Here is a 25,303-nt window from a genome sequence, read left to right on the forward strand (position 1 = left end):
ATCCTGCAAGCCATGCAGTGCAGCCAAAAGAAAGAAATATATTTTTATAAACACCAGTTTATAAACATTCCAAGGACAGAAGAAATATTTAGTTGTTTAAGGAAATAATTTGTTTTTAGTTCCTCAAGTGACCTTTAATTGGAAGGGTTACTGGATAGTATGAATAAGAAACTGATTTTCTGTATTTTTTTTCTCAGTAGGCAAAAGTATATTACAATGTATGCCAATTGATATAACTTAAATATCCCACACATCTCTAGAAAATTGTTTTATATAATCAATCGTTATTTCAGAAGTGCTGTCGTTTTAAGCATGTGCATAATCATTGTAAAACCATTCCTAACTTGGAGAAACTAATTAAACACACAGCACAGAGCATTTTTAACCTTTTATTTTTTAAACATTTTGATATATTTTCCTTATTTCTTATTCTCTTATCTGTATGTGCATGTGCTCAAGTGTACATATACACACCACTTTTTCTTTTGTTGAATTATCATACACTTCACACCTAAATACGTGGACATGTTTCCCCTGAGAACAAGGTGAAACATATATAACCACAATACCATTATTACACCCAATAAACTTAACAATGACACAATTTTATCTGATACATAGTCTATTTCTAAATTTCCCACCGATAATGTCCTTTATATTCCCCACCCCCGCCCAAATTCCTGAATCCAATTGAGGGTCACACACTGCTTCTTCATCTAGAATTGTTCCCTGTCCTTTTCCTATCTTTTGTGACAATGACAATGACATCTTTAAAGAATCCAGTCCAGATGTTTTATAGACTATCTCACATCTGGATTTATCTAATTGTTTCCTCATTGTTAGATCCAGACTAAATGTTTTTGGCAAGAATATTACACAGGTTAGACTATGACTATAATATAGGGTTTTTTAATTAAGGGAAATATAACTTAAAATACACATTTTCTGTAACTGCAAATTTGTTATATTTCTTGTTGAAGAGCAACTATCATAGTTTCAAAAGCTTTTCTAACTCCAGAATAGTGTTTTCTTAGTGGCCAATTTTATCTCTGTATTTATCTATATTTATCCATATGAATGTATTCAACTCTTGCCTGACAAGACAATGAAAAGTACCAACTTGTTTTTAGGGTTCTTGTAAGATTTCTAGAAATATCTGGGACTCTGTACGTAAATAATGCAAATGCATATTTGTTTCCTTAATTCTCAATGACTCACACTGGAATGCCAATTTGTAATATACACAGCCTAGGAATAGAGTAAACCAAGAAATCAGGGCCATAAAGTGTGCAATTCAGTTAACATGGGACAAAGAATTAATATGATTAAAACAATCATTGTAATCTCTCAGAGTGGATATACGCATAGAAAAAAGGGCCTTTTAAAAAGAGTGTTTCAAATATAGTTTCTATAGTTTTGTAGGGTCAGAATTAAGGCCCATCTGCCCTGATTTTTCTTCTGAGACAAAAGGCCATTTTATGAAAAGAGTGGGAGTGTATTCAAGAAAGGGAAACCATACTAAAAATCATCATACTTGGTCATCCAGATGGAGAAATGTGAAAGTTCAAAATATTTATTTTAACTGTTTCCTCCGTTAGTATCTCTAGGTCATCCAAAACGCTGTAACTTGTTAAATGATCCTAGAAACTACAGGAATCTTCTTCCCTTATTAGCTTAAGTCATTGTCAAGCATAATATAGTTTTCAATACAGATTCACAGAGACTCTCCAACAATGTGAGCATATGGTTTTTTCGGAGGTACTGTATTTTGGGAATTTAGTTAGTATATCAAAATCTTCTAATAATTAAAATATCCTGTTCCCCCCAGCTACCAGTGTTTGTGGTTTGCTTTGGCTGCAAGGAAGCTCATAGCTAAATTCATAGGCATTTCTAGCAACTGTACAGGATCTTACAGCACGCAACAAAGAAGTCGTTATACTGGTTTCACTGACTCTTTCAATCTTGATTTCTCTTTGCTCCAATTTTTTCATCTAAGTATAGTCAATTAAAATATACTTTACTGTTTTCTCTCATTATGATCAAATACGTGTTTGTTACAGAAAATTTATGTAACTCAGGCCAAAAGAAATAAAAATAAAATATCCTTAAGACTGGCACCCAGAGATAAGCACTGTGAACATTAGTTTGTATGTTTTTTCATTCCCTTTCCTATCCATATGCACCCATACTCAGTATATTTTATATTTCATAACTGTTTTTTTTCAGTTAATATCCTATGGACAACTATTCCTATTATTAAATATTCTAAAACATTCCTTCTAATGTCTACATTTATTCAAATTGTATGGATGTACGAAGTTTACTTTATTAAACCTCTGTAGCTGAATATTTAGGTTTTCTCCAGCTTTTCACAATTATAAATGACCCCATACACTACAGTGAGCATCCTTGTGGTAAGTGTTTGTGCATGTTCATAATACTTTCTTATGGCAGGTTCTATTAATAGAGTTGCTGGGTAAAAGAGTGTATATTATTCCACCCCCTGTTGGTGTTGCCTAATTATCCCTAGAAAAGCTGTGTATCAATTTACACTCCCACTATTAATATGAGTGTTCTTTAATCCCAAACACTTACTAACACTGGGCCTTATATCACCTATTTCTTTATTTTGTTGAGTTTTGTGTTTCTGTATTGAGTTACTCCAAATCTTTCTTAGAAGGAAGCAGGAGGTATATAAATTTGAAATAATGATTAGCTAGATATATTTACAAAATCTACCAGGGAAGATGTATAAATTGTGATAATCAGGCACAATGTGGTGCCTACCGTCTGCACAGGTTTCCTAAGTTATTGTTAACATCCTGGCATGCTGAGAAAGCTAAGATGCCATTTTTACCTTCAGCTGAAGCAACTGCTCTAGTTTCTATGATAAAGTAAGTGTCAATGGAGTCACCTATCTTGGCCAATTCAAGAAGCCTCCATTTACATAGGACAGCCTACGTTCTGGGATGTTATGCAAAGTCTTTGAAGAGTTCAAACATCTCAAAATGGAAGAGAAAAGTACAATTTCAATAAACTCTGTCAGGATTATGTTAATCACAGCAGCTTATCCAAATGAACTGATAAATCAAGTTGTTTAGACAGGAAAATATACCAGTATTTAGCCTGTTTTGATGATTAGTCTATGACTATGTTTACATCATGCCTCCTTTAAGTCTTTCATTATTCCATTAAGGTCCTTCACCTAGTTAACTTCTATTATCTTTTAGATCTCAATTCACCATCATTATCTTTTAGATCTCAATTCACCATCAGTATCAGTATTAGATCTCAATTCACTAACCCAATGCGCACTCGCAAATTATATGGTGTCCTCCATAACTTATCACTCCCTATGCTTTTCCATCGCAGCACTTACAAAAGCTGGCAATTACAATTTATATGGTGATTTGATTAATGTCTGTTTCATCCTCTAGATTGTAATGTTTCATAACTGTGGTAGTTAGTTAGAAATAAGCAATCATCTATTTTAGAATAGTGGTCTCTAAATTTTTTTCATTTTACCCTCCATTAGTAATTTTTTTTCTAGCAAGCATACTCATAACATATATACACGTGTGACTGTCCTATTATGTACACTGTGAAATAAACATACAAAAATATTTTTAAAGGCTAAGATAAAAAATACTTTCCTCCAGTAATGCCTGTCTTGTAGCTTGCTCCCCTCCACCTCATGGTGTGTATAATAATTTGTACAAAGCTTAACATTTCATTTGCATTAAGTTTTTTTAAGAACAAGCTTAAAACAGAAACAAAACAAAACCCCCAAGTATAATTACTGCTATGCAGCAAATGTTTTTTTTCTATCCACCCTGAAGTTTCTTTCATGTGCTAATGTGGTATTTAAAAAACCTCCTCTCCTTTAACTTAGATCTTTAAAGACCTCACACATCTAAAGATTCTTTACATTCACCAGAAACTTCCAGAGTGGTCTGAGGGTTGACATGCAGTATGATTAATGGATAGTACTGATTTAATTTCCTAAAACAAGAGTTTTCCCTTCTGTAAGGAAAACTGTTGTTCGCAATTCATGTCAAGCATTTTACCATGCTTACAGATTCTTATTTTTAAATAAGAAGGCAAAGCTTATTGAAATTTTTCCTTCATTTATAAAATTACCACTGGAAAAGTTCTGGCCTATAAAACAATCAAGAGCTGATCAGTAACTATGAGCATCTTCCTAATACCAAAGAAACATGGCTTTTATTTGTTACCATTTTAATGAGGTTTTATTCGCACATGTAGAAAGGAAGCAGAAAATATAACAGAAGATAAATTTAATAAATAAACTTCAAAATGTAAATACAAAGTGCTATACAGACTACTGGGATATTTTAGGAGCTAGATACATAAGGTTAAAGATTCAGGATTAAAGTATTAGTTAAATAATTATTAAATAGATATGAACATCATTAGACAGTAAATTATTAAAGTTTCTTCAAAGATCTTAATTTGGTGTCATTTGGAATGAAGTTAAAAATTCTTCTGTGCGGTAGGGATGGATTGGGAGTTTGGGATTAGCAGATGCAAACTATTATATACAGGATGGATAAACAACAAGGTCCTACTCTATAGCACAGGGAACTATATTCAATATCCTATGATAAATCATAATGGAAAAGAATATGAAAAAGAATATACACATATGTATAACTGAATCACTTTGCTGTACAGCAGAGATTAACACAACATTGTATATCAACTATACTTGAATGAAATAAATTTTAAAAAATACTTTTCCTGGAGACAAACAGCAGGACTAATTTTGTTCTCATATACTTTTTATATTTGCTACCTGAAGAAAAATTTGACTACTTAACACACAAAGAGAGAAACAATTGGCAATCCCCATTCTCACTCATATTTCAATAGTGCCTGTTTCTGGGTTTTTTTGTAAGTTTTCTGTTGTTTTGCTTTCCCTAAAGAAAAGATATTTCAAGTGGAAATTTGCTTTGAGGGAGACAGCAGGAAGGGATATTTGATGAGAGTGAAGGAAGCAGTGAAGGACACTTTGCCTCCGGCATCCCCAACTCTTTAACTACTCTAACATCAGACCCCAAACTTAAGTGACCTCAGACTCAAAAGTGGAAACACATCACAATTGGTATTTCACTTTATAGACTGGTAAAAAAAACACTGCCACTTGAAATAATGGAACTTCCTTATCCTGCTTATTTTCCCCATCTCCACAGGGGCCTTACTTTATTTAGGGTTCTTTTCAGTCGGGCATGAGAAGCGAGGCTCCACAAGTACTGTAAATCTTTACCCCAGCAACAAAGGTCAAAGAGTTATCTGTGCTATGTAGTTTGAGAGTAGATGATTTTCTTTATTCTTTTCTTTCTTTCTTTTTTTTTTTAAGAAAACAAAACGTATGCATATGAAACACAGCAAGCTAATTTAGGTACTAAAAGAATTCCTCTTCTATAGATGAACTGCTTTCTCAAGAAAACTACTAAATATCAACTTTTCAGGCATTTTACAAAGGGAAACTAGATGTAACCGAGTTTCCCTCCCCACCACCACTGTCTGCTAGAAAACTTGCCACACAGCTGCTAAAGCAGTAATATAACTTCAAACCTACAAAAGTGATGACCATTTAGGCAAATGCATCAATTTCGTTCTTGAAAAAAAAAACAACTTTGCTTTATCCTTTAAAAAAAAAAAAAAGAGTAGGCTTTTTTGTTCACAAATTACACCTCATTTACTAACAAGACAAATGTTTTTCAGAGCTTTTCATGTTTAGAGCATTCTGAAAGGTAATGACTGTTCAAGACTAAGAATATAAAAGTCCAGGAAAAACTATCGAAATTCTTTTCCCAATTATTTTTTTGGCTTTGATATGGAAAGTTGAACCTTAATATCTTTTTAAAGATGGATAAACATATTTAAGAAAACATAGGCATTTATTGTTGCCTTTCTTCTCTCTCACCAAAACAATCTTTTTTTTTTTTTAAAAAAAACAATCTTTTTAAAGTAGGAAGTAAAACTGTTGAGTGTAACATCCCATAGCGTGCCACTGATACAATTCTGATACAGTACAATATACAGCACAGAGTAAAAGGCATTTATTCTTTCAGGAGACACTGTCATTTTAATGCTCTTTGCAATCCTCTGAATTTAAGTGGCAGAAATGCAATTTTAACAGTACTGCTATTACATTCAACTGAGTTACAAAAAAAAAAGCTACAAAAAGGCTTTCATATACTGAAGAGGGCAAAATATCTTCTGTGATCTGCTGCAAGATACAATCTGGAATTTGCCAACTATATTTCTCCCATAATATAGCAGCAATGGTTTGTCTAATCCCTTTTGCTTCTTTCTTAATCAAAATTCCTCTATCTTTTGCGGCAAGTAAAAGAAACTGATAAATGTTCAGAATTGCACCAAATTAAGAATATAAATATGACCTCATCTATATGGAAAGAATATGGAAAGAATTTCAGTTTCCTAAGGTCTATGAAGATGATTAAAAAAAAATAAGATAGCACTGAAAGTGACAACTCAGAAAAGGAGAATGTTCAAAATTTCACATAGTAAGAGAAATTTCAATGAGATTTGTTGGATGTGCCCCACTTTCCTGAAAATGACCTAATGTCTTTCATTTTACAATTATGCTGACAATGGTTTCTTCTGCTCAAATCTTTGCAGCTAAGACAGAAAGATGCTGGGTCCCTTGCAGCAGGACAGCATCAGTGTGTAGGCTTAACTCCAAACTGCACACCAATGATTCACCATCTCAGATCTTCTGAAATCGAACCCATATATTAAGCTGCTAGAGACATCTCCACCAGAACACCAACCTTTCCAACTCAACATGGTCAAAACTGAACTTAATATCTCCCACTTTTCCAAACCTGGTCTTAACTCCTAAAGCTCTACTCCAATTAAAGTATCGTCCACCCAGAGCTCTTGAGAACTGGTCCAACTTCTTCCTTACCTAATCATATTTACAAACAGCTAATAGTTACTGAGCACTTACTATGTACCAGTGCACCTTGTTGAGGGTTCCGCATGTACTAGCACACTTAATTCTCAACATCCTGGACATTGTGCAAATTGAGGTTCGTGGAGGTGCAGTAACTTGACCAAGATCAAGTGTGTGGGGAGCTAGAATTCAAAGCCTGGCCATCTTATCTCAAAACCCTCAGTCTTCTATTTTAAATTTTAAAACTGACATTTTGGGGATGTATGGTTCTATTTAACACATGCACAGATTTGTGTAACCACCACCACAATCAGGAAACAGAACAATTCCATCATATCAAGAAACTGCTGGTGCTGCCCCTTTGTAGTTAAATCCTACTCCCACCCCAATCTATGGCAATCATTCATCTGTTCTCCATCCCTATAGTTTTGACTTCTCAAGAATGTCACATAAATGGGGACTTCCCCGGTGGGTAAGTCCCCACGCTCCCAATGCAGGGGACCAGGGTTTGATCCCTGGGCAGGGAACTAGATCCCACATGCCTCAACTAAGAGTTCAAATGCCACAACTAAAAGATCCCACAGGCCGCAACTAAAAAAAAAAAGATCCCACATGCCGCAACTAAAGATCCCACATACCACCACGAAGATCGAAGATCTCACATGCAGTAGCTAAGACCTGGCACAGCCAAATAAATAAATTTTTTTTAAAAAAAAGGAACGTCACATAAATGGAATCATACAGAATGTAACCTTTTGAGACCAGCCTCTTTCACTCAGCATAATGCCAATATTCATCAACAAACTATCGCAAGTAGCCATATAGTTCATTGCTTTTTATTGCTGAGGAGTAATTCAATGGTATGGGTACATCACAGTTTGTTTATCCACTCACCCACTGAAGGACAACTGTTGTTTCCAGCCTGGGGGGGACTGTGAACTGAGCTATACATTTTATGTATAGGTTTTTGTGTGAACTTCAGTTTTCATTTTTCTACAGTAAACACATAGGATGAGATTGCTGGGTCACGTGGCACAGGCATGTTTAACTTCATGAGACAGCACTGAACCGTCTTCTAGAGTGGCTGTACCATTTTGCATTCCTACAATAATTCATAAGAGTTCCAGGTGTTCTGTACCCATGTCAGCACTTCTTATTGGCAGTTTTGACATTTAAAGAAATTTTAGTCATTCCAATAGATATGTAGTGGCATCTTATTGTAGTTAAAATTTTTTAATTTGCATTTTGGTAATGGCTAATGACGTTGAGCATCTTTTCATAGACCCCTTAGGCATAATCCCTATATATGAAGGTCTCCTATTAGGCCCACATGTAATCAGTCAAGTTCTAAGTGTGAAAAACTTCATACCTGCCTTCTCTCCAATGAACTACTGTCTTAGCTTATACTTATTATTTTAGATTATTTCAACAACCATTTTATTGATTTCCTGTCTTCAGCAACCCCCTCTCTCCCTGGCTCATGCTCACTGCATTCTCTAAACCTATCCTCTACAATACGATTACCAGTTATCTGTCTAAACAAGCCATGTCATTTTCTCCTTTAAAAACTTGCTGGCTCTGCACTACTAACAAGATAAGACAAAGACTAATTTATCAAGGTACACAGGGTCCTTAAAACATGGGACCTAGTTAACTCTATGGTTTTAGCTTCCATAACTCCTACCCATGCAACCCATGTTTCAGCCATAGCAAACTAATGAGGCTACCTCTTTTAATCTTTTTGTTTCTGTACATTTTAAGCTCCTATGATTGGAATGATTTTCCTCCATTTCTCTACTGGGCAATTTTTTAGCATACAGTAAAATTAGTCATTTATCCTCTGTGCTTTCAGAGTAGTCTGACTATACCTCAATTTTGTCTATCAGCACATTTTCCTATGAACGCTGATAGGTCCTCCAGGCTGAACTTAAAACACTTTGGAGGCAAGCATGCCATTTTACATTCAGGTTCCTTGTGCCCAATCCAGGGCCTGGTGAGTATGTGCATTCAATCAATATACGTTAATTTTTAAATTTTAAAAATAATGGGGAACACATACATAGAAACTTCTGAGAAAAATGTGTATTGTATGAACCCTAAAATTAGAAATTTTGCATTTCTAATTGGCACTATCTTCTAGGCAATGTCTTCATGAGGAGTTAGGAGAAGAAATCACAGAAGTCAAAACTGCATGTTGTGGGGATGGTTTCGATTTTGCAATTAATTTGCTGGTAATTAATTTACACTAATTAAACGGTAACTGCAGCCCATTATCAGTCATTTCTCAATGGAGTTCAACTGATTTGCAAGGCCAAAGAGGTTCTGTGTTATAAGCCTTCTAGTAGGGCCCAAGAGACCAGCCCCAGGAAAGCACAGGAGTCTCTTTATCTGAGACCTATTGAGTTCCATAAAACACTGTACTCACACAGTGCTAATGAGGGCTTTACAAACAGTACTGTAGCTCTTAGAGCCCACTGTAAAGCTCAATGATAGCAGCTGAGTGGGTTGAAAAATAGTCTCCTTTCGAGTGACTATGAAACGCTCCTGGCTTCATGCTGTCGATTCAAAGAACAGTTTGTGTTATGGGTTTATGGAATCCATGGCTATGTTTATTTCTTTGATCATTTAAAAACATAATATTTAATTAACTTGGCACTATCACAGTCACCTAAAATGAGATGACCACATTAAGAGTAATTAGGTTTTCTCAGGGGATAGAATATGTTATTAGATATATGACTGGATGCCTCCTGAGAGTTTACTCAACCCAAATGAAACATAAATTAAAACACTTTAACTAATACAGTTATAGAACTGGCTTAAAGGGAGGCATAAGCCAAAGGTCCAAATACCTTTCCCTTATATGTTAAAATGGTAGTCATTTTTTTTTTCCAGATATGGGATCAATATTACCTAACACTTTGTAAATGATTTTTGAAGAGGGTCTGCACAGTGAAATTTCCAAATTTGCTGATCTGGTGGATATTATATTATACGATGATCATAATCTCCAAAAGTTGAGTATAAAGCGATTTAAAGCAACAGAATAAGCTGTTTTCTAAAGGAATTTTAACTCACCATTTGTGTACATGGAAACTGCCATGTACAGTAGGGACTACAGCAAACTTAGAGTATAGACTTTTATAACATGTGTGAACCAGAAAGTAAAAAGAAAGTTCACAAAACCTCCTCTTTCAGGGAAGAAGCAGTTCTGAGCTGCTTTTATGTCTCATTTCTCTATATTATATTCTACACACTGCAACAGAAAGATATTTCTAAACATAAATCTGATCAGGCCACTGAATTGCTTAAAATCATTTAATGGCTTCACACTGCCCTTAGGACAAATTCCCTCACGTGCCTTACCAGGTGTTGGCCTCTTGCAGGCCTCTCCAATTTCACTCTGGTCAAAGAAACACTTAGTTCCTCCAGAACATGGTCTCCCTCACCTCCTGGCCATCCCACATAAATTTCAGCATTCCCTGAGTATTTCCCGGGTTCTGCCATTCCCTCTTTGTAAAGGCAGATTTACCCTGAAGCTATGAAGCTTAACTTTCAGAGCCCTTGACCTGCATGGGGTCTATTAAAGACACTGTACTACAGTGTATTTTTATATTATTTTAATTTATTTTATTATATATTATTTTATCAGGCTCCACATAACCTGTATCTGCCCCTGCCCCTTTGCCTGCCTAATACTAATCTTCCTTTAGATCTCAACATAAATGTTATTTCTTCTTGAAAGCCATCCCCATTTTAGCCCTAAAATAGGTCCGAGGCCCCTGCCAAGTGCCGTAACAGCAATCTGACATCTACTAGCAAGGAATTCATCACACCTTATTTTAATTGCTTATTTAATTATCATTTTCCTCCTAAGTTCCCCAAATGCTATGATTATGCCTACACTAAATATGGCTGTGTTCTAATGTAGGGACTACCACATAGTGAGTTTGGTAAATACCTGAGAATGAATCTGTGAATGAGTATCAGTGGCAAACAAAATATAGAAACGAAGGGCCCAAATGAGAAGATTATACCTGAAAGCCTGTGATTCATCCACTCCTTGGATGTTTGGGAAGAAATGTACAGGCTGAATGATGATACTCATGAAAGGCCATGTTTTTCTCCATGTGTAAGCTGAGAAGTATGGGGAAGTGTGACTAGAAGCAAGATAAGCAGTAAGAAGTGCAGTAAACATGGACTAAAGAAAGGTTTAGTAGTAACAATAATTAAAAACTATAATTGGCTTGACAATTAAGAGAGTCAGAAATATAGGAGCCTAGAAGGCACAATAACAAATTTCTGAAAGATTTCCAACAAGAATAACAAACTAGAGCTAAGAGTTATTAAGTTATAAAGAATTAACACTGGCTATTTAGGAAAAATATTACTAGGTCATCTAGACCAGTGTTTCCACTGTTATGTGCATACTAGCCACCTAGTAATTATATTAAAATGGAGACTCTGATTCAGTGGGTCTGGGGAAGGGACAGGGCGAGCCTGAAATTCAGCATTTAAATAAAATTCCAGATTATGCTGCTGATCCTGGGACCACACTTTAAAGAGTAAGGACTATAAAGTCTACAACTGGAACTGGCAAACCATAGTAATATGGTCTACTGTCTTTGGGTTACCTGCCAACTAAAAATGGTTTTATATTTTTGAGTGGTCAGAAAAAATTTTAAGCAATATTTTGTGACACGTCCAAATTATATGAAACTCAAATTTTAGTCTCCATAAATACAGTAAGGCTTTTTACTGGAACATAACCAACACCCATGCATTTATGAATTTTCTATGCTGCTCTGTGCTACAGTGGCAGTGGAAGAGACCATATGGCCCACTGTATTAGTCTGCTTAGGCTACCATGACAAAACACCATAGGCTGGATGGCTTAAACAACAGAAATTAACTTCTCATAGTTCTGGAGACTGGGAAGTCCAAGATCAAGGTCTGGCAGCAGTCCGTTTCTGGTAAGAGCTCTCTTCCTGGCTTGTAGACAGTCACCTTCTCATTGCCTCATATGGTGGAGAGAGCTCTGGTATTTCTTCCTCTTCTTCTAAGGGCACCAGCCCTATTGGATTAGGGTCCCACCCTTATGACCTCATTTAACATTTGTCACTCTCTCAAAGGCTTGATCTTCAAATACAGTCACATTAGGGGTTAGGGCTTCACCATATGAATTCGGTGGGAACATAAACATTCAGTTCATAAAGCCCACAAAGCCTAAAATATTTACTATCTGACTCATTACAGAAAAAATTTGCCTGGCCCTGGTCTAGACCCTTGTTTCTCAAAGTGAGCAGAAATGCAAAAATTTCAGGCTTCACCCAGACCTACTAAATTTTAACAAGGTCCCTGGGTAAACTCATACACATATTAAAGCTCAAGAAGTAGTGGTTTCCATATCTAATGATCATGGTAAGTTATATGGGAAAAAAATTTTTTTAAATACAGATTTTCAGACTCTACCCTGGGAAGAGAACTATGTTATTGTAAAAACAACTACAACAGCTAACATTTGTTGAGGACTTACAATGCAATTTACAATGCAATGTTAACCCTTATGTGTATTATGTCATTAAATCTTCCTAACATTCTAAAATAACTATTATTATTATTATCCCGATTTAAAAGATTAGGCAAACAACGAGGATTTAATTTGTTAATAAGCTGTGGAGCTTGTAAGTTAAACCTAGGCAGCAGCCGTGAAGCTTAGTCAACTGACGTTTTTCTTTTAACTATCAGTACCACGTGCCTCCCATAACAAAGCACTGTAGATGACGCACCATGGGAATGACTGACACCATCTGGGCTCACAAGAGGATTCCCAGAAGAGTTAAGACTTAAAAGTTGAGCAAGATTTTTTCCAGAGAGAAGAGACAGGTCTCCAATTTTGTCCAGAGAGCGTTAAAAATATTTTAAAATGGAAGATTACCTTTCATCCTAGAAGAAGAATTTAAGGAAAGATAAACAGATGATTAACTGTAACTTTTGTATAGTTCTTACAGTTTCATCAACCTGCAAACATTCTGTTTTTAACTAGAGGTAGTTGCAAATTGGCAAATGAAAATCTTTTTCTTGTCTTAATGTAGCAGTACGTTTTTAGTAATGGGATTTTTAGAAGTGGATGCTCCATTTCTTTTGAGGTATTGGTTTTTTAAGTATTTCTTTTTTAATTTTAAGTATTAAGGTTCTAAAATGTGATTTGAATATCAATCATATTTGGCATTGTTGGATATTGCAGAGAAGGGAATTTTCAAAAATTTTTACTCTCTTGATAAATCAGGAATAAATAGTTCAGTGTTCCCTAAAGTCTGTGTTTAAGTTTCAGCATGTTTTGTCTTGATAAAAGATTAAACACAACATAATAACTTAAAAGATATTTAACAGTGAAGGAAGTGAAATACAGTACTTTTTAAATGTTCCCTTTGTTATGTTATAATTTGTACTCACAGTCAATTTTATGGCCTACATAGTAGGTGGTTTCCAAAATCATTTCTTTAAGAAGTCTACTGACTTCAGTTAAATGAACTTATTTTGTAATTATTTGAAAAGAATGAAAGAATACAATCAGATACTGTTCAGAGCAACTATTTCTACTAAAAGTGAAAATTAACTGTGGTAAAGCACAGGAAGAACTGAAGAGAGGCAAAAAATGTGAGGTTATGTCCCCAAAGATCTTTCCTGTGGTAAATGACAGCAATAATGTTAATGGAATTTTTACACCAAGCCTAAAAATGGTCTGTTAACAAATAAATGCAAAGTGATCTCACAGAAACCAATGCTGCTTTATGAAGTCAAAGCTCATCTGGACAGAATGCTTAATGATATTTATGTTGTCGACTATACATTACTTCAGCATGGAAGGCTCCTGGCATCTATAATGACATTTAAACTGGTAGTCAATATCAAAGCACCAGATTATCTGAAATGAATTTATAGGCTAAGTCAGTATGGAACTATACACTTGAAATTATTCACAATTAGGAAGATTTTGTTAAAAAATATAGTGTATTTTTTACTCCGTCTTATGTGAAATTTGCAGACCAACCACATTATAAGGATTTTCACCTGTAGCATGTTTCCAAAGATTTTCTGAGTGTTATCTAAGGCTTCCTTGTGTGAGAGGGGTGAGGGAAGACAGTCTCTGAAAAGACTTTGGCTTGCTTTAAAACGTGACTTCCATATTTCGTAAACTGAGTGATTCTAATTCTCTTCGAAACAAAATCGCTATTATAGTAAGGTTCACAATGACCCCTCTCTGCTCGAAGTGGTCTCGAAGTGATCTCCTTTATGCCACAAAATCTTGTTCTGCCTCGACTAAAGGAAAGCTTACAACTTTCTCCAGCTATATCAGCTTGGCTCACCAGTGCTAGTTGTTTTCTTTCTTGAGATATGTAGCCACACAACCAAATCCTATTCTACTATAGTGAAAGATAACACCCAGAAATCTGACTTGATTTTACCATGCTTCTATGCAAACTGGCTAAGGGACTCTAAAATTACATCATTAACTAGGGACTGTTTCCTCAGACTCCTACTCCCAGCAGAAACTGGGAGTTACAACTTTAGATTTCTCAAAAAAACGATCTGAGTTTTGAAGGTGTGATTTTAAATATTTTGGATCTTTACAATTGGTGCTAAATAAAATGCTCATTAATCATGCTCGCTGTGAAATTTAATAGCACAAATTCTTTGACAAAAAAGAAGCTAAAGATTATCTAACATCAGTGTCCTAAATGCTAAACAACAGCACTATTTAAATAATCCCCCCCTTTTCACTCTATTCTACACAGACAAAACAATTAAGAACGGTTTCTGACAATCAGCTTATGAAAACAGTCCTCTTGCAATTAGAAACTCTAACTTCAGAATTTGAAGCCAATTTCTGAAATAAACAGACCAAAAAAGGAGGAACAAATTATTTCAATCAGTCTATTATCAGGGAACACAAGTGTGCTATTAATTTTGCTTCTGTTTATTATGTGATGAATGAAACATTTAAAAATTCTATTTAAAACTGAACTAAACACTGAAAGTGCCAAGGAAAAAAAACTAAGTGAAAATAATTACTACGAAGATGCAAAACCTTGAAGAAAACCACAAACCACAATTTAGAACAAATCAAATAAACATTAAATCACAAGCCTAGTGCTTTTTATCCAACTCCCCCAAAGTAAACCACTTCCAATAAAATCAAACTGTATATATTAAACTCATTAAACTAAAACAAACTAACAACGTCAAAAATACTTCCACTGCTCTGCGAATATTTATATTATACTAATAAAGACACAAGAGCCTTTTTTAGCCACTTTAAAAAACAAAACATTCTACATCTCAGGGAATTGAGCTTTGAGGGTTTACAGTAAAATGTTCTAAAATAACTTTCATTACTAAGTACAATTAAATTTAGTTAATCAGAAATTTGGGAGAAAATTGGACAAGTGATTCAACTTAATCTTTTGGTTTAATCCTTGCTTTTAGCAGTGGTCACATCTGTTACATTTTTTTAATCCAGTGCTATAATGCCTTACTTTAAAAAGAATTTAAAATACTTGTTAAATGAATTGAAATATATGAACTCATTCACCTATTTCTTTCAGAAACAAAGAACTGTATGTATTACTAAGGAGAATGTGTCCCAAAAACATACTTTTTTATTGAAAACTTCATTACCTGAAGTGGAAACAAAAAGGGCAATCAGAAAGGGGATTAGTATGAAAATGAAATTTTGAGACATCAGTTTCCTACTCAAATTGACACTGAATCAGCAAACAAAAGCATTTAAATTTCATTTCCAAGACCACTTAGTAAATCTAGTTCGGGTTAGAGTATCTTTAATGTGCAAAAGCTCAGTAAAAGCAAGTATTCACCATGTAAGACACAGATAGGGTTCCCTTAACCTACTGCCCTCTAGACATATCACACTCTGTTAAACAGGCAGCTACCGCCAGATGCTCGCGCTAAAAATGGTCACAGATGGTCAGTTGTCCAGTTAATAGAACATACTGCTCTCCCAACAGCCAAAAGTAAGACGGAAAGGAGTGAGAGCTGTTAACACTTGCCTGCTTAGTGGGTTAAACCCATTAGCTTGCTGTAAGCTTGGCTAGGCCCCAAGAGTGACTTTGTAGAAAAGGAAGATGAGACCTTAGGGCTCTCAAGATTAGAAGGCATCTTAAAGGTGATCTAGTCAACAGCTGCACAGTGCTTGAATCCACACAACTGCATCCCTGCCACTCAGCCGATCCAGCCCTGGACACGGCAACTCCAGGGGTATGGAACGGGCCATCTAACAAGAAAGCCCTACAGCTATGAGAGAGTACTCTGCAACCCTGCACTGCAATTACTCCAGCCACCCAGTCGACTCCAGTCAGGAGACACGCGGCTATTTTAATAGACGGGGTATATTGAGTATAACAAAATCATTTCCTACTTTTATGCACTATAAAATGATTTTAAATCCTTTGCAAATGGCACATGCAAAGGCTTTTATGACATAAAAACACAGGCAGTAAATAGATGTAATTTATTTTCAAAACATAGACAGAAATAAAGGTATATAGGATGGAAAGCCATTATTCAGAGATTACAAAAAATTTCAACAAAAATCAATGGATCTTCATATATATGCCATCTGTAGAAAAATTTTAAAGAATTGTTTTTAATTGGCTAAGTTTTAATAAAATGTTCCTCTAAACTTTTCACAAGCACAGCAGTCTTTTGTTTTTTTCTAATAAATTATTCATCTGTTTAGAATAAGCTACCTATATGTTCAATAAGACTTGTCTAACAATCTACTGTTTTATCTTCAATGTACGTATACTTCCTTATCAGTGAAGAAATTGGAGGTACTGAGTTTGATGTATGATTTTTCATCAAAAATTGTCTCAAATCCTGTTTCTTAACTTGATACTGACTAAAATTTTCTTGACTAAATGACATGCATGTGGAAAGGGAGGGCACCCTGAGAAGGCATGGCTAGAAAGAAATGCTGCTGAATGGCTGACAGTAGGTTGGGCTAACGTCATCTGAGTATCAATGGCTTAAGGAAGGTCACCCTGGAACATATGTAACTTCTCCTCGTCTTTTATAAAGCTGTGTGACAGGGATCAACTGTGAAACTTATTTAACCTAATGCAGATTCAATTAAAATCCAACACAACAAGATTACGAGCAAAACGGCACCTGAAAAATTACGGCAAAGAACTGGAAGATGGGGTTCTGCGTCCCTGGGTCTGAAAACAGATTCCCACCACTGCTTCTTACTGCACAGGGATTTGGGTCTAATGCTGTTCTCACAGCTTGTGCTGTGAGGCCAGGGAAAAATAATGAAGCAGTCCCCTGTGGGACCCCTGTGCCTCTTCCCTTCCTGCACTCCAAAGGGCAGTCTGTTACAGGGAAAGCCAGAGTGCTTGTAAATTTCCATTATGTGCAGAGGGTGTGGTAACAATCCAGTAGGAATTTAGTTGATGCTGCTTTGTGCTTAAGGGTAAAAATCTACTCACAAGCAACAAATAGCTAAGTGTGCATTCTACACCTTGAGTACGTTTATACTCACGCATTTACTGTAGTTATAAGTGTCTTTACTTTCTACTAAACATGTTTTCATCATGAAATCCTTTCACTGTGCAAAGATAGGATGAATAGGGAATAAAAGTGTCTTTCAGAACTCTGATGAACCCAAACACAAAATTAAGTGCTTTTTCTTTAGTGTTTCTGGGTTAGAACTACATAAAGTAAATATTTACAGTTACATGGGTCATATGTAAGAGCATTATTTTGTACATAATTTACATATCTTTCACACATGCAAAATAATACACCTACCTGGCACTCTCAGGCAATTTCTAAGTTAAACTTAAATTATTGTGTATTATCTGATCATTTGGTGATATTCCTAATTTTACATTTCTATTCTACATCCACCACACAGTCACAAGAATTGATCAGGATCTCACTCCACCAGAAGTGAACTTTAGAAAGAAAATCGATGCCCAAAGGTGGGGAGAAGATAGAAAGATAACCTGGTTATCTGACATTGTACCGATTCACTCACAATGGTGAGTCAAGGACCATTCACTGACTTAAGCAGTAGAATATGCACAATGATGTAGCAGGGTCAATTCTTTTTACCATTAAGTCATTACTTCTGCCTTATGTCCTATAACTTTTTTCCCAATTGGTCAGGGAGGAAGGAAAAAAGGAAAAACAGTACAGGTTCACTCACCTAAACCACTGAGAGTATAGAGAAGGTCACTGGTAGCTAAAAAAATGGGTCCATTCTCCTGCTGCCCTTCTTCTTTGTAGTACAGCTTGTAGCCCTGAATGGTTGCTGTGTTCTCAGCATCTTGTTGCCACTTTACAGAAATGGTGGTACAATTCAGAGGCTCCAAATGTAACTCTGGAGACTTAGGGGCTAGAAAAATTCACCAGATGAATAAGAAACTCGTAATGCACATGAAAACACAGAACAGTATATAGCTCTCTCTGTTTTAAACCAACAGTTGCATAAAAATTCAATGCCAACAATTATACTTTACCTTAATATTAAAAATTCCACAATGATATTAAATTTTGAGACAGAATTAAAAATATAAAATACTACCTGAAAAACTAAGGTATATAAATAAGAACAAAATTACATGTGTATTTTAAGTTTTTTCAAAGAAGCAGTATGTGTTTCCTAATTTTGACCATCCAATATTCCCCTGTGATAGAACAGGCATTATTATTAATCAATTAACAAGAAAAAGCCAGTCATGTTACATTCCACATTAGTAAAAGAGGAGGCGAGTCTGGAACTTCCTAGTATTACAGTTTTTCTATTAAAATGATAATTTAAAAAAATATATATGGCAATGATATTAATTAGGTCTCTATTAATATATAACTTCTGGTAATTCAATTTGATTCGGACCCATCTGTCTTTGAAGGATCTGCTAAGTAAACACAGAGTAACCAGAAGTTTTACAAACTAATGAGCTCCATGCAAAAAACAACTACTCAATAGAAACTTTAAAATTTTTTTCAATTAAGCCCATGATCGATGGAATACTTTAATTCATAAGACAAAATTTTAAAATATAAACATAAGTTAGATAAGGAAAAAAAAGAAAAATACTGTGTTATTCTTCCTCAGTAGTCAACATTTACCTTTGACGCTTGTAGCTTTGGGTGTCCTGTGTGAGGTCCATACTGAAGACTCTCCCAGCCCCACTCTGGTGGCAGCAGTAATCCTCACCAGGTAGACACTATCAGGTTTCAGGCCCTCTAACAGGTGCTCATGAGTAGTCCCTGGGAGCTCCAGAACTTGGATGGAGTTGTCAGTACTCAGGCGGAAGGACAGGCGGTAGAGGACCACCTGGCCCCGCCGATACTTGGCTGGGATTGGCAGCCAGGAGACGAGAATATCGGTGGGACTTCGACTTGTCAAACTAATTTCAGGAGGTCTCAGGGGAACTAGTCATACAAGAAAACAGGTTGCTTATAAATATTTAGCATCAAAATTGTCAACTAGCACACCAGTATTTACTGAAGTATCTTAACAGCAACACATCACATAATAAAGGAGAGAGAGATACTTTCAGCCCTAGCTGAGGTTTCCAGTCAAGCAGAGTACAAACCAGAAAAAGGAAGGAAAAAATAATGAGGAAGGATCCGATATAGAGAACCAAAGAAAGCAAGGTTTTCACTGTTGTTGTTGTGACTGTTCTGATGTTCTTTGGGATTAATAGGAGCTTACTTAATAAGAGAATACTTCTCAGTAACCCTAACCAAAATGCCTTAAAACAAGGAAGAGAGAATTACACAAGAATGGAGAAGCTTAGGACCCAGGGTTATAACCTGACAAATAATTTTTAGTGTTTAGTAAGAGTTGTATCTAATTTTAAGTGTTTAGTAAGAGTTGTATCTTAAAAATGAGTGTGAATTTTGTATTCCTAATTATAATATATGGCGCTTAATATGAAAACAATGTTTTTTCCCTGTAAATAATTCGAATAGAACAGGCAGTCCAGGAAAATGAGCCAGGTAAACCGGGAGGCAGTCTAATATTAAGAGCTAAGATGGGTTCTGGAGTTAGTCTCTGTGTAACTGAATCCCTGTTATATCAATTACTACTGTCTGTGTGTGATCTTGGCCAAATTAATTTCTCTGTGTCTAGGTTTCTTCATATACAAAATGGGGATGAAAAGAATAGCTTCTTCTACAGGCTTTCCTACCTCAAGTAATGGCAATTATTTGTCCAACTGCTCAAGACAAAAACCTTGGTGTCACCCTTGACTCCTCCATATACTCTCCACATTCAATCCTATGACTCTACTACTCACACAGCCACCCCCTTGGTCCCTGCACCATCACCCTTGGCCTGTTTTGTTGCAACAGCCTCCTGACAGATTTCCCTGCCTCTGCCCTCTTCTTCACCACCTAGTCTCCAATACATTTGCTGTTAAATTGCAAGTCAGATCTTGTCACTCTTCTGCTCAAAATAGCTCCCATTTCACTCACAGTAAAAGCCAGAGTCCTCATTATGGATTCATACACAGCCCTACCTACTTATATGGCTGGTTCCTCATTCATTCTGTGCCTCATCTCCTACTGCTTTCTGCTTGTTCCCTCCAGTCCAGTCGTGCTTGTGCTTCAGGCCCTTAGCAATTTCCATGTCCTTTCCTAGAATTCACGTCCCCCAGTCATCTGCCTAGCCAGCTCCCTCATTTTCATTTCCTTCGGGTCTTCAAATGTCACCTATTACATGAGGTATCTCTGTCTAAAGCCTTACCCCTTTCCCTGCTCTTTTCCCCTTCTCCTCAACACTTATTACTATCTAACAGAGCATATCATTGACTGTTTATCTTATTTACTGTTCCTCTGTCCCTTCTCCCACAACAGAAAGTAAGCTCCACAAGGTATGGGACAATTTTTTGTCTCTTTCATTCACTACTAAATACTGAGTAACACACAGCATGTACTCAATAAATATTTGTTGAATGAATGAAATAATAGGTAGGAAAGGGAAAACCAATCAAGCATTTCTGAGTCCTTTATGTGTATGAACTCATGAATTCTCACAAAGACCCAATGAAGAAAGTGCCATTATCATTTCTACTTTATAGCTGAGGACACTGAGGTACAAAGAAGTCAAATCACTTACCCAAGGTCACACAGCTTGTAAGTGAAGAAGTAGATCTAGAGCCTATATTCTTATCCCCAACACCCTACTATCTGTTATATAACAATGGTTCTTCTATCATAGGGTTATGTGGGGATTAAAGGATATAAATGGAGGGAACGTTTTTAGAACACGCAGTGTTAGACACTCCAAAAGTGTTAGTTGTATCTGACGGGCACACTAGGAGACCCACACATCTCAGTCTGAGAAGTACAGGTTGAGGAAATGGGGGAATACTGATGCAGAAAATTGAAAAGCAGTGTCAGAAGTCCGTATGTTATCCAGAAAACAAAATGAAATTAAACAAAAAGTTGCAGAATTAAGGACAGGTTTAAAAGGAGAAAAACTTTGAGATCACAACTTAATTGGAATTGGCAAGCTTTAACCAGTAGCTTGCTATGCTAAGACACATTTTCTTGAAGGGTATGGGGGAATACACCTCATATACCAAACAAACCCAAAACAACTACAACAAACACCAGCCTGTGTTTCACCTTAGATATGCATGTCAGAGGTTGTTAAATGTAATTAGGTAACCAGAGAGGTCAAGGTTCACTCTAAAATGGAACAGACTCTTAAACGAAAACTGAAATGTGGAATTCATCATCCAGATCAATGACAATTTTTTCATTTAGTAAAAGTCTGAATTTATAAACATTTATACAAGTAGTAGTATAGAGATATAATAGATCTGGGACCAAATGGACAAAGAAAAAGATGTGAGAATCATTTATATAAAAATGTTTTGAAAACTAAAGGTGGACCATTTCTTGAGGATGCAAAAACATGTGTAAAGGAAGAATAGTATAATTAAGTATATGTTAAACAATCCCCCTTTCACACTGCAGAGTACAAAAATGGGCCATGGAGAGGCCCTGAAGAGAGAGATGAAGAGTCAGAGGAGGAGAAACAGTTCTCCAGGACTATTTTAATGGATAGAATTTCCCACCGTTATAAGAGTATATGGAGGCCTGCCCTCAAAAGGACAGCAACTCAATTTCCAACCCCAGGTAACAAACTGAACAGGCAATGCTTTCCTGCTTATGCAGAATAAGCACAATGTATCTAAAAATAAACTAACTGCTATCTGATTTTATAAGAATTTTTTAAACTGACAAGTACTAAACTTCTAAAACTCCCAGTTTCAGAAGTCCAATGCCTCTGACCTCCAGTCATTACATACACTCAATATGTAACTGTCATTATATTTTTTCCCACCTAGAGAATCTCACATTTTGTTCTCCTCAGTAAAGAAAACAAACCAAAAACCCTGTAACACATTTACAATTTAAACCAGGAACTTGAAGAAACAGAAGGACAATTTTGTTATTAAAATTTGTATTACGAATTATAAATGAAAGTGCTCTTCATCATGTTACTGCCAAAAGCTGAGAGTAAGATTTGAAATGGTAAATTAGCCTGCTGGTTATCACATTTGTTTTTGTCTTTAAACCAAAACCAGGATATTTTCTCTGAGTTAGAACACATATTCACTGAAAATGATAAAGCATATTACTGTTCATGCTGAGATGACCTAGAGTCACGTTTTCTTACCATCCTCTAAAGTGTTCTGTGTCACGTGGTCGGACATCTGGCTGGCTCCCATTGGCATATAAGCCACAATGTAGAAAGTATAATTGCTGGCAGGTTCCAAGTCATCAATAAGATAATGAGTTGTGTCATTTCCGATGACTACTTGATACTCTTCATTGTTTAAACCTAGGTTAAGGAATCAGTGTCTAAAAATTATGAATATTCAAAATAAAATTAACAAGACCATAACCATTTTCTTCCACTATGAAACACTGGTCCTTGGATCTCTCTGTTATCTTTGTAACCCTTTAAAACATGTGAATGGGAAGGTTTTTATTTTCTAAAAGTAACCATGTCTTTTTACAAATTACTAGTTTGAATTTTTCCTGAATAAGTCAAACTGAAAACAATTAATCTTCTCTAAACATCATTTAACATCTAGTCAAAACCCACAGCAGAGACAATGTACAGCAGTAACACAACAGAGTTTAACGCTACAGAATACTGTAGCTCATTAACAGTGTAAATTTTACTTGCTTAAACTCATGGTTTCCTTTTTCTTTTAAACATAAATGGAGAGACAGTAGGGAATGTAATGGCTCTACTCTTTATAAAAACAAAACAAACCAAAAGTTGTCCTGCAAAAGATCTCATTTTGCCCCTAGAGATTCTATTAAATTTGACTGACACAAGTTGTTCTTTTTACTTATATTGAAAGCAAAAGAACTGGGAGGCACAGAATGTGCTTCAAAATGTTTTGTTCCACAATGAGGGTTTTTTTACCCCCCCTAGAGAGGAAAAAAATTCTCAGCAATTCTTAATAAAATATGCATAGCAAGGTATAGAAGAGGATTTGTCTTTGTGGGATTTAATTCCTACAGAGTAAACTTGTAAAGTGGAACAAGAGCACTGGCAGCTACTGTGCTTTGCGAACAATTCACAGTAAATGCACGTCAACTTAATCAAAACTCTCTAAGGATGGAGCCCCTTCTCTCCACACTGGATTTATAAACAAAACAGAAGGCAAATTCCACTATTAAGTTTTCCCACATTTCTGAATTAACTTGATAGCATTTTAATTAGACAAGATTACAGGCATTTCACAACAGACTAGCTAATGGTTCGTTAATTAGGAACTGCATAGTACGATTTCTGACCTACCAAACAAGGTCCTTGAGTTCGAATTAAAAAGCCTTGTTCTGCCTTTGAATAGACCACTGAGCCGCATGTGGAGGGCTCTAATGAAACAACCATAATAGCGAACAAGAGTGGTCTCCACCAAAACCAGCATTCCTTTTACCTTCTTAAATCATTAAAAAGGGAATTAACATACTCCAACATGCTCAGTTAACAGACTTTCATTCTTCTTGCTACCATGACCCCTGATTTAAATTCAAAATACTCCTTTTCAAAATACTACTTCAAAGTACAAAAAACAAACAACAACAAACCACCTGTTTGTACAGACAATTTTATTATATCACCATTCTTTGGGTGTCTGAATTTGTTTGGAATGTCTATCACATAAAAAGTAGGCTGTTCTGTATATAACTAAAATCTGTAAACCTCTGCCATTGTTTCCATGAGAAATCAATAGTGAAATCTCTAGGATTTATAACTAGTTTTTCCTCTAAATTTTTGCCAAAAGAAAATATGAGGATAAAAAAGATTCCAGAAATGGAACTGAATAAAAATTTTAAGAAAGATTTGGTATCTACTTTTACATAATAAATGAGATATCAATAAAGAGTATCCTGCTCAGTTTTTAGAGAGTTCTATGAGATTTCAGAAAAATAATCAAAATATATAAAATCATATTACGGGGAATCTGAAAATGTTTACTTTCCCCTTTAAAAATAACATGCTATAGTGACTACAGTTCACCTTATTATTTTATTAAGCAGTTACACCATTGTTCCTATGTAACTGCATACTTAAATTGATATATTTAAGTCTTAGGGAAGGAATTTACATCTCGGCTGAAACGAAATTCCTAAGTACACCACTCTGTAACTTTTAGCATGCAGAGATGGTACTTATTTCTAAACAGAAAATCTTAAACTATACTTATACACATAAAGTACACAACAATACAAAATTTAACAAAAAATTTATACACAGGTGATACAGTAATTACTTTATTAAAAGAGGTAAATGCCATAGAACTTCAAAAATATTTTGTGGATTATGTGAGACATCATTTATATTGAAAACAAATCCCTGACAGTAAATAGCACATAAAAATAAACAGTACTCAAATTGCTTACCTTCTGCTTTCATGTAGTGCACAGAATAAGCGATGACTTTGTCTGAATTATAAAGTGGCCTCTCCCAAGCTAAAAGGATGGCTGAACTTGACATGGTTTCAGCATGCACGTTATAGGGAGCACTGGGTCTGTCTTCTGACATTACTACAGTCAGTCTGGCTCTAGATAAAATAGATCCTTGGCTGTTCTCAGCCATGCACTGATAAATAGCATCATCTTCAGGAATAATCTGGTTAATTACCAATTTACTGAGGAAAGAAAAAAATTATTCCAATGAAAATTCTAAGGATGACATAAAAATAAAGTTAAGCTATTACTAAGTGCACTCTTAATTTTGAAAAACAAGTTATTAAGAACAAAAAACTGTGTGACCAGCCCTACGAA

The 25,303-nt window shown here is 35.6% G+C and overlaps 1 protein-coding gene across 1 annotated transcript in view; it reads right to left on the reverse strand.

Moving 5' to 3' along the window:
* The window catches only part of PRTG (protogenin), a 128,814-nt gene that overhangs the window by 42,230 nt on the left and 61,281 nt on the right, over positions 1-25,303 (reverse strand). Inside the window, exons 8-11 of the mRNA XM_029238541.1 lie at positions 24,920-25,167; positions 22,674-22,838; positions 19,106-19,411; positions 18,180-18,368 (exon numbers count right to left, since the gene is read on the reverse strand). Of these exons, the coding sequence (XP_029094374.1) occupies positions 18,180-18,368; positions 19,106-19,411; positions 22,674-22,838; positions 24,920-25,167 (908 nt within the window). The remainder of the gene's footprint in view (positions 1-18,179; positions 18,369-19,105; positions 19,412-22,673; positions 22,839-24,919; positions 25,168-25,303) is intronic.

This window comes from Monodon monoceros, unplaced genomic scaffold (genome assembly GCF_005190385.1).
Source record: "Monodon monoceros isolate NGI ecotype Baffin Bay Population unplaced genomic scaffold, NGI_Narwhal_1 Super_Scaffold_21, whole genome shotgun sequence".
In the NCBI taxonomy this organism is placed as follows: domain Eukaryota; kingdom Metazoa; phylum Chordata; class Mammalia; order Artiodactyla; family Monodontidae; genus Monodon; species Monodon monoceros.